Source organism: Micropterus salmoides, unplaced genomic scaffold, assembly GCF_014851395.1.
Source record: "Micropterus salmoides isolate LMB-PRFRI ecotype aquatic unplaced genomic scaffold, ASM1485139v1 Ms_hic_scaffold_9, whole genome shotgun sequence".
NCBI classification, from domain to species: domain Eukaryota; kingdom Metazoa; phylum Chordata; class Actinopteri; order Centrarchiformes; family Centrarchidae; genus Micropterus; species Micropterus salmoides.
The window spans coordinates 10,867,513-10,884,329 of record NW_024044681.1 but is presented as its reverse complement, the minus strand read 5'-3'; the positions used below and the strand labels follow the sequence as shown (position 1 = coordinate 10,884,329).

Here is a 16,817-nt window from a genome sequence, read left to right as displayed (position 1 = left end):
ACATGAGAGCTGGTGTGTCACACTGCTGCTTTGTCTGCTCTCTGTCCAGTGTCTACTCTCAGAGATAGGCTGCTGCTGGGAAGGATGCCAACTACATACAAACCATGACTGGGCAAACATCACTCCCCAGCCCATGTTAAGCAACTGACTGCAGACACAGCTCAGAGCAATCAGCACTTAAAGCTGGGGTATGCAATTTCTTTCAGAAGCATTTTTGTTACGTTTGTTGAAATTCTCTTTACATCCCAACAGCAATCAATATATCAAATGTTCTGACACAAAAATTAAAAGACGGTATCTTTGGCTGTCGCAGGATTGTAATACATTGCGCATGACAATTTGTGATTTGGGGGAGTGGCTTTGGCTCGAGGCCTGAAGGGAGGGAGTGGGATTTTTTTCAGTTGGATATATGTTAGTCATAATCAATTCAATCAAATTTATCCAAGCAAAACAATATACACTGCTCAAAAAAATAAAGGGAACACTAAAAGAACACATCCTAGATCTGAATGAATGAAATAATCTCATTAAATACTCCTTTCTTTACATAGTTGAATGTGCTGACAACAAAATCACACAAAAATTATCAATGGAAATCAAATTTATCAACGCATGGAGGTCTGGATTTGGAGTCACACTCAAAATCAAAGTGGAAAACCACACTACAGGCCGATCCTACTTTGATGTAATGTCCTTAAAACAAGTCAAAATGAGGCTCAGTAGTGTGTGTGGCCTCCACATGCCTGTATGACCTCCCTACAACTCCTTGGCATGCTCCCGATGAGGTGGCGGATGGTCTCCTGAGGGATTTCCTCCCAGACCTGGACTAAAGCATCCGCCAACTCCTGGACAGTCTGTGGTGCAACGTGGCGTTGGTGGATGGAGCGAGACATGATGTCCCAGATGTGCTCAATTGGATTCAGGTCTGGGGAACCGGCGGGCCGGTCCATAGCATCAATGCCTTCCTCTTGCAGGAACTGCTGACACACTCCAGCCACATGAGGTCTAGCATTGTGTTGCATTAGGAGGAACCCAGGGCCAACCGCACCACCATGTGGTCTCACAAGGGGTCTGAGGATCTCATTGGTACCTAATGGCAGTCAGGCTACCTCTGGCGAGCACATGGAGGGCTGTGCGGCCCCCCAAAGAAATGCCACCCCACACCATTACTGATCCACCGCCAAACCGGTCACGCTGGAGGATGTTGCAGGCAGCAGAACGTTCTCCACGGCGTCTCCAGACTCTGTCACGTCTGTCACATGTGCTCAGTGTGAACCTGCTTTCATCTGTCAAGAGCACAGGGCGCCAGTGGCAAATTTGCTAGTCTTGGTGTTCTCTGGCAAATGCCAAACATCCTGCACGGTGTTGGGCTGTAAGCAAAACCCCCACCTGTGGACGTCGGGCCCTCATATCACCCTCATGGAGTCTGTTTCTGACCATTTGAGCAGACACATGCACATTTTGCAGGGCTCTGGCAGTGCTCCTCCTGCTCCTCCTTGCACAAAGGCGGAGGTAACGGTCCTGCTGCTGGGTTGTTGCCCTCCTACGGCCTCCTCCACGTCTCCTGATGTACTGGCCTGTCTCCTGGTGGCGCCTCCATGCTCTAGACACTACGCTGACAGACACAGCAAACCTTCTTACCACAGCTCGCACTGATGTGCCATCCTGGATGAGCTGCACTACCTGAGCCACTTGTGTGGGTTGTAGACTCCGTCTCATGCTACCACTAGAGTGAAAGCACCGCCAGCATTCAAAAGTGATCAAAACATCAGCCAGGAAGCATAGGAACTGAGAAGTGGTCTGTGGTCACCGTCCTCAGCTGCACTAAAATATTTATATATACACACACACACACACACACACACACACACACACACCTACCTTACTTATTTCTATTCCTTGAATGCCTTGATGTGCAAAGTGAGCAACTTAACACAAGAATTTCCCTTCAGGGATCAAAGTATTCTGGATTCTAGTAGAGCACCCGGGTTTCATGATCAATTTATAAAGTAGATAAATGCATAAACAACTATTAAATGATATCTGCTGTAAGAAATACTGCCTCAACTGTGTTTGCCTGATTTTAGAGCAGCATCGATTACTCAATTGATAAGTCAATCAACAGAACATTAAATAAGAAACTATTTTAATAACGGGTTAATCGTTTAAGTAATTTTTCAAGCAAACATGTCAAACATTTGTTGGTTCCAGCATCTCGAATGTCAGAAAATCCTTTTTCCATCACCATGCATTCTAGTAAATTGAATAAATATTTGGATTTTGGACTGGTGGTGAGACAAAACAAGACATTTGAAGATGTCACTGTGCTCTAAGAAACTGTGATGGGCGTCTTTCACTGTTTTATAGACCACATGATTAATCTGCAGATTTTTCTGTAACAAACTGAAATTATAATTAGTTGGAGCACACAAAAAAAAAAAAAAAAAAACAAGGGCAACTGCTCTGCCTTGAAGGTTAATGTTTTATTTTATAAAAGCGTATTCCGTTTAGCATGTTAGGCCTAATCGAGGTGGTCTTTGTTTCAGTCAAGGTGGCAAGCCTCAGGAAACCCCAAGTTTCTCGTAAGCATGTGGAGATACAGTATTATAGATAATATAATATTATATTGGTTGGACTAGGACTCGGTAACAAACCTCAATACTTTTTAGGCATTAACCAGTGTGTGTCTGTAAGCACCGAGTGTGGTTAACTGTTAAGTACCAAAAGCTGGCATCAAAAGTATAATCCTAATCTTGTTTACCTTTCTTTAACTGAAAAGTTCCTGATTGAAATGTAATGTTTGCAGTTTTTACAGATGTACGTCTGCTTGCGTTTAGACAACATTTAACAAGTTGGGCTTCTTTTGTTAAATGAAAAAAAAAAGGTTTTGTACAAAAAGGAAGAAAAAAGTATTGAAAAACTAAACCAAATTCTAAATTCAATCTTTTTTTTTTTTTTTTATGTCATTTTTTTCCACCTGTGGGAAAACAGGGATATTTTAGTACAAAAAGCAACCAGAAAACTTGGCTACAAACGCTCTTATCAGCAGACATGCCTAGGTTAGGTGTCCTTGAGCATATCAGCTCCAGGAGTGCCGCTCTGCACCTGAACCCTGAGCTTCATGTGGAAGAGAATGGTTGAGGGGGAAATAAATAAAAAATAAAAACAAAAAAGGTGGAGTTCCCTTTGGACATCAGTGAAGCATCACATCTAAACTGATGTATTTGCTACAGCTTATGTAGTGTGACTGATCACAATGGCATCTTGATAACAAATCCCAGTGAGGATTTTAATCGACTGCAGAAAACTGAATCGTTAACTTGTTTATGGCGTTCTGTTAGAGACACAATTTGAGGTGAGAAAAATGAAGAATAATAGATTCATTACAGTACTGTATTTTCCCCAGAGCAGTCTTAAAGTCCATGATATTGCTTTTTCACACCTGGGGATTTGTCTGCTTAGCTGTTCATCCAGCAAGTCTACAGCATTTCTCATGAGGTATTCTTACAAATTGTTTACTTAGCATATGAGTGTGACAAGGAGAGAGTGGTATAAACTGCTAGAGTGCAGCAGGGCTTCTGTGTATAGAGGGGGAGGCACTTGAGGTCTCTGAGGCCAAAAGCCTCTGAAATCATCCTCGGAGGCAGCCGGCCATGCGCCAAATCTGTTACTGCAATTACTTTTGACAGCAGCGCCTTCATTGTCCAGGAAGGTAGGTATCCCTGCGCTAAGCAACGCTGACCACAAGCGTTGGCGGGATTTGTGTAGGCAGAGTAATGCAGCATACTTGCTTCGCAGCTTTTGTGAAGCCATCAAGGAGGGTATATTCTTTAGTGCCCATATAGCCGTTTCTTTTGTGTGGTAATGAAATTGAGGCAAGACTTAGTGAAAATGGGTAGGAGAGGGGAGATATTGTGCAGAATGCCTGAAAGGATGTAGTAAACACGGAAGGAATTGCACTCTGCCACAGTGCAGATTATTTCTGTGCTAGATTCAATCCTACTTGAGCGCCTTTAAATAGGGCTCCATACTGTACTATACTGTAAGGTGCTTCTGCTCAGTTTGCCTCTCAGCGGTGCACTCAATCCATGCATTGCAATGTCATACTCTTACTGCTGGAAACAGTGCTGTGTTGCTGCATCAATAAAAAAGGACTTTGATATTAAAGGAGGATTAGTGTTTTGGAGTCCGACTAGATCATGGGGACATGTCAGGAAATCATCTTTGGGATGTTTGATTTGGATTTTGTACACTTTGATGTGCAGACGTCAGTCTATGTAGCACCTTTGCTAAAACATTTATAGAGGCTCTTCTAAAATGTGTAACAGGATTTGGTGTGTGTGAGTCCATCTCCCAAAATGACCAATCAGAAGGGCAGCTACCTCTGCAGTTGCATGTTGCACAAATTTGCCACCATCACTTTTCTATGCAACATCATTATGATCCTGAAAGCCCGCTGAAGGTGGGGGGGAGGGAAGGGGTGAGACAGTTTTAGAGGGGAGGGGGACTTACTCACCATATGAAAGCGCCGCCACACAGATGAGGAGAGTCCATCTGCAATCCCGTACACCTGACATGGTAGAAATCCCAGAAGGCGGATGTTAAGTCCCAGTTGTTCCAGAAGCCTATGGTGGATAAATAAACCTCTCTGCAGGGTTTAGCCTCCACACGATGCTGTTGCAGTTCTTCAGAGGGTCTCGAGTTGGACAATGCGCAATATGTATCTGCACAAGTATTTGAACGTATGTGTGCGACAGTGTGTGTGATGTCTCAGTCGGGGTCTTCAAAAATGTTATTGTCCAGCTACAGTCTTCACAGCGTCTTTGCTTGCAGCAAACCTAAGGCACGGCCAAACCGCGTCTTCACCAGGCAAAAGAGAGCGTTTTTCCCCACATGGGAGAAGAAAGTTACAAGTATCCTGCTCCAAATTGGGCAACAGGGGAAAGAGAGAGGACCCAGTGTTCCTGACGCGGGCCAAAGTTCTTGCGCGAAACCCGATAAATGCCCCCAAAAATCATAAATCAATGGAAGCCAGTGGAGAGATGACGCGCGCCCTGGCTTAAAACACAGGAACCCTGCGTGCCTAAACAAAAAAATTGCCAGACTAGTCTAAATAACAAGCAGAAGAGAAAGACCGGTAGAATTTATCTGTGCGATTGGTCATTCTCCAATTAAGAATTCAAAAAGTCCTTGCGCAAAACCTGGAGAGAAGGGCGAAATGGCATCCGACGGATCGGCACCGCTCTGGTTCAGCGGACTTCACGGGTTTCATTTGAAATCCACATCCGAGAGAAGAAGGTGGAAATACATTCTGAGCTGGAAACGGTGATATTGCGACCTTAAACAAGCCAGAAAGGTCCGGGTTGGCTGCAAGAAGAAAACAAAAAAAAAAACGCTTTTCCCTCAGGTTTCCAGTAGTTCACCTACCGCAGCGTGTTGCCACAGTCACAGCTGGGAACCACCGTGCGAACACCAGAAGAACACAGACATCCAGAAAACTCCTGCTACTTTCTTAATCCGTTTTACTTTGTGGTGTTAAGCCAGAAAGCCGAGCGGAGCATCGTCGGTGCCGCTTACCGGAGTCTGAAACACAGCCAAGTCCGACGAACTCTGCGTTTATGTGTCTTAATCCAAACTAGCCTATCTGATTTAACAGCACCTGTCTGATGTGTTTCTGCAGGAGACGGAGCTCACTGGAGATGCTGTCTTTAACGCAGCTGTCTCGGTCCGGTGTTTAACTCCGCTCCAAACTAAACGTGTTCACCTTAAAATGCACAGATCCGCAGCTCGCGCCCGACAAGTCAGCTATATTAGAAAAGCCCATATCCGGTGAAATCTTACAAAATAAAATGAGATAGGCCTAATTAGCAGCATTTTCAGTTTTATTATATTTTATTTTGTGTAATTCAAATGAAAATTAATCTTATTTTCAGAAGCTACATGGTGAGGCAATGGCATAGTATTTTTAATGCATAGGCCTATGTATAATACAGACAATTATGTCACTATCAAAATGATCATAATTAATGATTATTATTATTATTATTATTATTATTATTATTATTGCTGTTTAGACCTGGTCAAAAATTAAGTTTACATGCATTTTTCCATTAATGATGAACAAACAGCTTATTTTAGAGAGAAATATAATCAAGCAATGAAAATATTAATGCAAGTGTTTCATAGAAATGTAAGCAAAAATACTAACTGTATGTTTACAATCCCTAATTTGTGGTCAATAATAACATCCACGCTTCTTTTATACAGTCTATACATCCACGTTATGGAAAGACGCGTAAAACTAATTCAGAATGACCTGAAAGTCATTTCTATACAAGTTTATTTTAAGCCTCAGCTGAATTGCCTTAAGCTTGCTTTACACGCCATGGAATTCATTTTAGTATAAGTTTCCGGCTAGTAACCCACTTGTAAATGATAAAGTTGGTATGCTTTTATTTTAAAGGCAAGACCGGCTAACGTCCGGTCTTGTCCATATTAGGTCTGGTGAACTTGACCGGGCATCACACGCACAAATGAATCACGTGAGTGGCTTACCCGCCTCCTCCTCATCAGAGGGAAATATCGTATAAAGACAGAGCACTCACCCCTGCCTAGTCAGGGCTTCACTTGAGTTCCATCAGGCAGACTGGCTTTTGTTTTGTTTGTGAGGTAATAATAGTGGGCACACAGCTCCAGAACATTAAGCAGGAGTAATGTTTAATATTAAGCACTGTGAGAGCTTGTCACAGATAATATGTTGATTTGACAAACACAGGTGCAACCTGGCTGTATCCCATTTAGGTGTGCCAGTTCACTTGTGTTGTGCATTCTGGCTCAGTGTTGCAGCTAAATGGAACAGAGCCATCATCAAAGCTATTGGTTACGCCCATGCTTTTTGTATTGTGTCAAGTCAAATGTTGCATCAAGAGGCCAATAGTTTAGTTATCTACCATAAAGCCCTTTTCAGAAATGGAATTCATCATTTTGCTGGCACACATATTGGTGTTCATTATGTAAATGTTCCATAATGGCTTTATTCATACATGACAGGAGAGACAAAATAATATTAAGGAAGAAATATCTTCTCAGTTGTCACAGACAGCATCAGTGATGGGTTTCTTAAATGTATTTTGCCTTTCATCAGAGAGCCAATTCTATAGCCTATTTTATAATGTCCAACAGTGCACAAGCATAGAACGACAGTGTGTCAAGTTTGGATTCTCATTTAATTTGCTCACATGCTGGTAAGTGTTTTCCTGTGTAGTCAGAATTTCATCTATGCTGTTGCGTGGATGAAAATGGAGAACATACGAAGAGAGTGCTTGTCCAATTATTATTGTGGTTTTAGAAGTTTTGCAAGTTGTCTTTATTTTTACAAGGATCATTTTAAAGCCTAATCGGACGTGAGAAGAATATCAACAAGTTAAAATTCAGCAAGTGCCATCTCCTCTTTGCTGTGTCCATAATAATTCATGTAAAAATACTGTAGCCTACTTGCGCGAGTCATGCTCTCATCCAGTAGGAGAAGTTGCCATTGCTCTACGACTCTGTGGATACTCTGGAGCTGTGGACAAATCTGCAGCAGTCCACGGGTAACCTGCTTTAGAAGAAGACAGCAGTATTTGTTAAAACTTTTACAAAGTCCCATGACTCAAGGGGTTAAGGTGCCAATTAGATGCCAAGTTATCTGATTGTCAGTGTGTTTTGGAAGAAGACAGAAAAGGAAATTATTCAGTATAGGGGTACCAATGAGCCAATCATCCACAACAAGTAGACCTTTTTCACAGCAGACATTTTCACTTGTCATAGCAAGAAGAGCGCAGGTGTAATTTAAAACTGTTAGCGATGGACCAACATGTAAAACTGTAAACTTTGTTTTTTAATAAAGCATGTTTCAAAGGTATAACTAAAAGTTAAAGCTTTAGGACATGTTTCTATTGTGGTAACCTTCATTCACTGATTCATGTAGCGGTCTAGTTAACAATGTAGCAAAGCACAGAAAAATCAAAGTGGACGATCCTATGCATGTTTAGTGGTTGTCTTTTAAATATTAAATTTCTTCCTTGTGGTGGTAGGAAGTAGTCTGTTTGTAATGCAGAAAAATGCAGAGCTCATTGTCTTTTTTTAATAAGCCCTTGCTGGAAGAGGCTTACAGGCACAGTAAGTCCCATCATGCCCAAAAACTTAACAAGAGCAGCTATCTACGCTTTAGCAGCTAATTTATCAAGACCACTTATGCAAAACAAGTCACTTGCAATTTTCCAGTTAGAACACCTGAGCCGCAGCGCAGCAGCAGGCAACCAGGTGAGAGAGCAGACTGTGGATCCCCACTGTACCAGTCAGTGGCCAGGAGAAGACAAGCTGCCGCAGGCTTTACTGTTGCAGGTCTGACTTGACTGGTAATGATCTGTTATTGCATTTGACTTTGTAATCTATCTTTTTATCCTTTTAAAAAAATGCTTAGTTTCAAATTGAGAACTCTTGTGCCTTTATCATGGTGATAAGATAAGATAAGAAGTGTTTTAATGCCACCTGCAATTACACGTGAAAATTAAACAATGAGTTTAAATTGTTCGTTGTTGTTGCACCTTTCCATTGTCACTTTTCAAATTTAATACATTTTGTCCAATGTGCTAACAAATTTTCCTGTTATGTGTGCACCATATTTTTCCTTTTGACGCAGCCTAATGGATTAACATCACAGCTTGTTGCACTGAATGCTGTTGTTTGATGCTGACGCTAGTGTGAGTTTAGAGTGAGTGTAGAGTCTCTATCTTGTTGTTTTGGCAGCATTTTATATGCTCATGCAGCTTTTTGACATATCTTTGTCTTTCTGTTGTCAACAGCACAACATGGCTTTTGTTTGTTGTTTTGAATCTTGAATAAAGTATTCCTTGCCTAAATGTCGTTGTTATTCCAATTAATCTGTATCTGTCTGAGATTTTTAAAAATTATTATTGCTGTTTTCCTATTTGATTTTCAAACTTGAATATTTTAATATTTGGTTATTTAGTGTTTACATGACATGTCTTTTTTTAGTACCCTCATTGTAGTTTGTATTATACCTTTGCAGACAAATAGTTTCTCTTCACACATGAATCTCTAAGGTTCTCACTAAGCTTTCTTCCTTTTTCATTCTCTTTCCTCCTCTCTATGTGACTAATATCAAACGCAGGATATATAGAGAGATATATAGGTAGAATAATGGGTGCGTATGTGAGTCACTCACCAGTATGCGGAATCCATGCATGCGGCAGTGTTGTCTGACAAAGACCATGTATTGATGTAACTATGCCAATCAATAACTTGTGCAGTACCATAAATATACATACAACAATTGTCTAATATTTCTGCCATCAACCTTGAGACAGAGGAGGTAAGGGTAAACATAGCGATTTCAATGGCTCTGAAAACCTATTTTCTTGATGAGCTTTTCACACAGAGTGATGGGTTCCCAGATTAACATCATTTTAGTTATTCCACATTAGTGTTTTCTGTGTTTTTTGTTTTTTGTCTGCACTTTTTTGCTTGCTTGTTTGTAGTTGGAAAAAAGGTGATGTCACATATACTTCCATTCACCATTCAAGATTAAACAGTATTCAAACCCAGAGTGAAACCTCACCACAACTGGAAGACGGATTACTGGAAAACTTTGTAGAGACATTCATGGTTCCCAGAAGATGAAGCATAATGACTTTTCCTCTATCAACACCATTAGGTTGACATTTGTGGTTTTAAGTGAAACGTCACAACTATTGAATAGATTGATGTGACTTTTTTTTTCACTAAATGGGTTCACTTCACACTGAGCACCATCATCAGGTCAATGTTTCAGTTTGTCCAATACTTTGGTTTATGACTAAATACTAAAACAGTGACATTCCTATGAGGCTTAGCTGTGTGCAGTGTGCTTAGTGCCAATTACAAACTTAGTATGCTAACACATTAAACTAAGAAGGTAACATTAAACATACTAAATATCATAATGTTGTTGTTGTTGTAAGCATGCTGACGTTAGCTCAAAGCACCATAGATAAACCTCACAGAGCCTCTAGCACAGCTTGTTTCACAATGTAACTTTGATATTTTCTCACTTAGCCAGGAATATTTAATGTTAAAGAGAAATTATTAAGATTTTAAATTTTTTCCAGGTTTATCATTTTGTTTACGCAATGCTTTCATTCATCTAATATATTTTGGGAAGGATGCAAAGTCTTTACAAACACATGTGGCTTGGTTTTACCAACTAAAACCGTCACACTGGTCATTTGATACAGCTGTGTGCTGCAGTCACAGCAGCAACATTTTTGAGGGGATGTGTCTGCGTAAAATGCATTACGTAATTTATGTGCAATCTAGGCAATGACTACATGCTTTAAGGCACATAAAAGTAGTGTTTAGTTTTAAATGCTGCAGATGCTCCAGCAACATAATTGCCTTCAACCACACTTTTACTGTATAATCAAAAACCTAATGATGTGAGAACTAAATACTTTTCTGAATTTATTACACCTCAGTGGGATAGCTCTGCTGATATCCATCTGATATATCTTTACCAGTTTTAACTGTTTTAAAACTGATGTAGAAATGTGAAGAATAAAATGGGTATGAGAGAAAAAAGCATCCTCACCATCATCCCCGTCTGCATTCTTTCTCAAAACTACTGCAATCCATACTCGCCTAAACTACACTGACACAGCAGTGTGCTGCCAATGACCTAATGTCCACACTGTGAGCAATTAAAATGATCTAGTCACCAGGTCCATTCATTTTCTACAGGGCTGAGCGGTCAGAATCAGTGTGTGGACTCTCTATAGGCATGATGTCAAAAGAGAAACAGGCACCACAGATTCCTTTTTATTTTTTGTGGATGTGTTTTAGTTTTGTCAGTACACGTTCTGCCTGGTAAGTGTGAAATGGATGAGAAATACATGACTGCCATTCAAACCTTCCCTCGTCTCTGTAACTTTAATCCGGGGGAGTGTCCATGGATGAAAATGTACAAACGTTCTGTGACTGTGAGCTACAGTGCGTTACATTAAGACAACCCTTGATATATTTACTACTGACATCTGTAATCTGCTAAGTCAATGCTTTCAAGTCAAAATCACACAAAGCACCTTAATCATTCAACAAGACCATCTTTGCCATCTTTAATTTGTTTCAAAATGTGTGAAAACATATATATTTTCTAACCTGGTATCCCCATCCAGCCATTTTTTGTGTTTTTTGCCAATGAAGTAAATCAAGTGAGTAGTAAAGTGGTAAGGGGGTGGTGATAAGACACAAGCCTTTGGTTCAGGAGACCTAAGTTCGAGTCCCACTGTGACACATTCACCAATGTGTCCCTGAGCAATATACCAATACAGGGACATGCGACCTCTGACATATATAGCAATTGTAAGTCGCTTAGGATAAAAGCATCAAGGCAAAAGATTATCAATCTACTTTTGCTTGCAGCGTCTGCATCCTCCATTGAAAATAATGGCTTTGCTTTGCACAAAGGTTTAGTGAAAGTGATGTTACTTTTGTTTTTGTTATAATGAAACAGTGTTTATCTTGAAGCGACTGTGAAATGGTCGCTCATGATGACAAACTCACAGATGTCATTGCTCGAATTTGTAGGTTTCCTTCAGCTCTGTGGGGGTTTAAAGCATTTTTTAACAGTTGTTTTAATTATACACTTTAATGATTACATTCAATCTCATCATCTCAAAAAGCTCTACAAACCAGAGCTAGACATTACTCTCATTCATCAAGAGCCCACAAACAAATGTGCAGCTGTGATACAGTGATACTATGTTGTGTTTACAACTTGTTGCGCTCAGTAATCAAGAACTGTGGGCTGCTTATCCTCTTGTGAACTGCAACATTTTACATCCCATTACCACCACAAACTAGTAATAAAAGTTATCTCAGTCTGCTGTAAGCAGCAATGCACCCACATCACATCACATCACAGCACCCCCTGTATCCGTGCCATGAATGTGTGTTTTTATGTGTGTGCTGCTGCAACATAAACTATATAGGGACCTGCCCATCAAAACACTTTATAGTGCCACCAGTGGTCAAAAACACCACAGGATATCCTTACAAATTAATTTTAGGGCACAAAGGTTTGAGGATATGCACCACTTCCTATGTCTTACCCCATACATGTGCAAGTTCCTCCTTACATATTTCACAGACATCTCTAACCTCTACTGACCTACTGGCAAAGAGGACTAAGTAGACATGTGTAAGAGCACTGCAGGAATCTTTTCTAGGCAATTAAAGCAGAACTGATGTCCCCAAGAGATCAGTATGGGCTAGTGCTAAAACTAAGGTTTCAGCAGATTTTCTTATGCAGCTACAGGAAGATAGTCAGTGGAACAAAGCTTGAGCTTGGCGGAGAACAACAAACAAAGACATGCACAGACTGAAAGACAGACCCTTGCAGCCTATATGGTAGGTCTGCTCTTCACACTAGAGAGAGACCACAAACCACTTGGGGGCTCTGCTAAAGAAAAAGCATTGGATACAATGTTTCCATCAAATATAACTAGAAGGTGGCACATATGTCCCTTAAAATGCTGATCACATCTGACATGCTCTCAATCTGACCAACAAGGAGTAAGAGTTTGAAATGAAGATCCAGTTTTTACCTGCTTCCCCACTAAAGCTGCACCAGACGAAGAGGAAACAGCATCAAACAAGTAGACACCACCTCGTTACGTTTTGGACCCAAGTCACTTCCTGGCTACACTTATACAAAATACTTAAAAATGTGTAGAAAAACAAACAGACAAAACAAAAAGATAAACTAAAGGTAATAACAGAGAAACAATAGAGAAGCTAGCCAAATAAAGTGTTCATTTAAATATTCTTATCAAGAACATGAACTACATTTTTTTCATTATGTTTTACATCAGCTTCTGGCTGAACTTTGCTCACTTCAGCATTTTCTCTTGTCATAACATTGCTCTATACATGAATGCTTTTAGAAAAATACAAAGTAAATTAAAGAATATAAATAACCCTATTTTTATAAGATGAATTGCAATCACTTGACACATACACAGCAACAATCACCGCAAAAGAAAGAATAACTGCAGCCACTTTGCAAGTCTGATGAAAGTGCAATCACTCTGTAAGAACATCAGTCCAGTCCATCATCACTCTTTCGCACAACTTTTCAAAACAGGCTCGCAGGCTTGATACTGCCACTCTCAGTCATCTTTAATGTTGAGCTTGGATCTGCACTTTGTTTTCAATGAAGCAACAGCAGAAAACCCCATCTCACAGTGACAGGTTATGGCAAAGAATCTTTGAATGGGTTATCCCTCTCTGCAGCAAGCCATCTGAGATGTAAACCTCAGGCTGAGGGTGGAGTTAGAGATGTCAGCTCAACAAGCTTCTTGCTATCCGGACAGTTGAAATCAGTAGGTACTCTCTCACTCAGTCATATGCTTTTTGAGAGGTAGTTTTGAATGAATGCTGTCAGGGTGAGTCACTGTGATGGCTTTCAAATCACTGCTTTCATTAAATGCGCTCAGATTCTCAAAATAAACAACATTTATTGATGTTTTTGCTCTGCAGCTGCAGATTTATTAACCCTAAATCTAACCCATTTATTCTTAAACCGTAAAAAAAAAGAAATAAATAAATTCGTCATGAATTTAGCGCTATTTGCAATTGCAAAATATTTCAGCTCACCACTTCTTGACTGATCTCGCAGCATTTGTCTTTGCAAATGCCGCAAGATAAGTAACTGCAGTCGCCGGACTCAGTGACTGCAGCCGCCTTGCTCCCACAAGGTTTTAATATCATGTGACATGGTGACAAAATCAGGCATTTTAGGCCACAACAGTCCCAAAAAAGGCCCACAATATCGTGCAGGGACTAATCTACACTTTGCTCTTTGAGCTTGTCAATGTCACTTCACGTGAACCGACCAATCACAGCCTGGATGGTGCAGGACATTAAGGTGACCCATTGTGGAAATGGGGGGATTGCATGGGAACACCATCCCAAGAGTTAAAGTCGGGACAGAACAGTGTTCCTGCTCAGATTTTGAAAATCTATTCAATATTTTTTATAAGGGGAAATCCCTTTCTAAAGCGTGTTCATAAAATTACTATAATTTGTTGTGCTTGAACCACAACACAGCTAGTGGAACTAGTCCCCAAAGTAGCGTATCTGTGTCAGTGCTGTCATCGCTACTAGCTGGAAGTAGCAGAGACGCTGCTAGGTACTCGTCCTGCATCTCTAATGCATTCAAATCCAAAAGGAAGCAGTAAATTCATTGTCTGTTCAAATCTGTGTTGAAATCATAGAAATCCTGCTTTGTGTGAACTCCTACACAAACACACAGCAGCAGAGCAGAGAGGCCGCGCTGGAGAAGTGAACCAGGTAAAGTGAAGATAACTCCAAGTTTAAACAAGCTGATGACAACTACACTCATTACTGCAAGTATGTGCAATAAAAACTTCACAAGAAAAAAGACTTTACTTTATCAATACACCTGTTCAACAAGCATAAACGTGTACAAAGCATATCATATATAGTGATTTTGCTGTTGTAAACATTACTGTTGCTGTTCTACAAATACTCATTTATTTATATTTATATTTAATTATGTAATTCATTTCTAATCCTGTTTTGAATGTATATTTTCTTAAAAGCTTTTTTAGTTTTAATGAAACAGAGCCAATAAGAGTAGTAGTATCAATGAAACCCATCACCAAACATGAGTGTTACACTACAAAAAAAACCCAACACATTTTATTGTGGACCCATAAAAATGACCACATGTGGGTCCCCGAGAGGAGAGGAGACAGCAGCAGAGCAGAGAATAGAAGCTGAACATGTTTTTGGAGGCTGAATAATAAAATAATCAGTAGATCTCAGCAATCTTTGTAATTTTAAGTAACTATAATTTTTTTATGTAGCTCTCATGATAATGTGAAGAGAATTTGTTTATAAATCTTTGATCTTTACTGATTATCCTAATCTTTCGGTGCCATACAGTACAGCTGAGGATGAGGGGAATGTCATTAGTTAAACTGAGGATATCAACATCCTCTAGGCACCATGAATGTCTGTTCAAAATGACAAGGCAAACTATCCAGTAGTTTTTGAGATATTTCTGTCTGGCCTAAAGTGGTGGCATGGATAAAAGAAAACAAACAAGGGTCAAGACCTTGTCTAGTTCAGGACTCATCTGCCTTGATGCTAGAGCTTCTCTGTGGAGTGCAATGCTGTGTGTCTAGTGCACATTTGGTGAAACCCTTTTTGTTTGTGTCTGTAATCCACTTCTTGTCCCTGCTATTGCCTGCCTAGCATCGTTGCAAACACTCTCACAGTTCTCCCATGTCAGTCCATGTTCTCTCAGGTAGCACTATTGGGGATGTACATGCAAATCAGCACTATATCCCAAGCAGACCTGGTGACCAGTCTAACATTGCAACCTTTCACAAATGCCATGCTGAAATAAAATACTCATGTCACACGACTTTCTACAATTAAATCTTACAAAATCTGATCACTTTGTACTTGGTCCCCCAGCTAATACAATTCAAACATGGCAAACCCAGGTGAACTAGCAACATATTCTAATCTTTCGGCTATAAAATAAAAAGTTGCTCAGTTATCATTTGAGAAATATATCCAAGTCTTTTATTTCAGCCACGGATCTGGAGAAACTTATCCATGCTTTCATCTCCTTCCATCACGACAGTTGCAACTCCCTATATACCTATCTCAGTCTGAAATCAATTCATCACCTACAATTAGTCCAAAATGCTGCAGCACAACTTTTAACTCGCTGCAAAAAATGTGACCATATCGCTCGAGTTTTAGCATTCTTGCACTGGCTGCCTGTTTCTTTTGATTTAAATGCCAGGCATGGGCTGGCACCTTCCTCTGTATCTGAGCTTTTATCCCTCTATGAGCCAGGATACAGACTGAAATCCTCTGGTGGGGCGTTACTAGCTATTCCGAGGTCGAGGCTAAAAACCAAAGGCGACTTTGTAGTCAGGGCCCCTACCAGAGGAAATCAGGCTTGAAGAGTCTGTTCCTGGTTTTATCTCACTTCTGAAGACATATTTCTACAAAAAAGCTTTCACTGTGTGATGCGTAATTTATTTTTCCATTACTTGTATATTTTCAGGTTTTTGTAAAGAACCCAAGAGCAGACTGGACAGAAACAGGTCATTTTAAAAGATTTATTTGACACAAAGAACGAAATGATGCAGGTAGGGTGACTGGCAGATGAGTGGAGCGGGATTTGGTTTGAACTCGTGGGGTTCAGAGCTGACTGGTGGGCGTTAGTAGGCAGGAATAGTCCAGAGTGTTGGATTGTGGCAAGCATGTCTGGTGATGGTTCCTGAAGGAGTGAGAGATTGGTGTGAGCAGGGCAGGCAAAAACTGGTTGTAAATCAAAAATTCTGAAAAAACAAATCAGGTTGGCTGGTGGGTGAGAAGCCACACAGGAGAATGATTCAGCAGAGACTGGACGTTTGGCCTCTCCTTAAATACAACTGCAGATTGGTGACTGTTGGTCAGGTGTGTGAGTGTGGATCAGGATCAGGTGTGTCTTGGCGCCAACCCTGAAGAACAAAGGAAAGACCGCAACTCCACCGCAGGAGGAAGAGAGCTCCTGCAACTGTCATTGCAAGGTGGTCGTGACACACGCATATTAGCTTATTTATGTTTTATAGACATAGTTGTAAACCACTGTGTATGATAGCAATTTTTATTCAAATCATCTATGTTTTACATTGATTCCTATAAAGTACTTTGTTACCTGTGCTATACAAATATAACTATTATTAGTA

General features: G+C 40.4%; 1 protein-coding gene across 1 annotated transcript in view; it reads right to left on the bottom strand.

The window, feature by feature from the left end:
- Nucleotides 1-5,775, bottom strand: part of tmem132e (transmembrane protein 132E) — a 356,184-nt gene extending 350,409 nt beyond the window's left edge. Inside the window, exon 1 of the mRNA XM_038708730.1 lies at nucleotides 4,517-5,775. Within this exon, the coding sequence (XP_038564658.1) occupies nucleotides 4,517-4,577 (61 nt within the window). The 5' untranslated portion in view covers nucleotides 4,578-5,775. The remainder of the gene's footprint in view (nucleotides 1-4,516) is intronic.
- Between the last annotated feature and the right edge of the window lie 11,042 nt (nucleotides 5,776-16,817).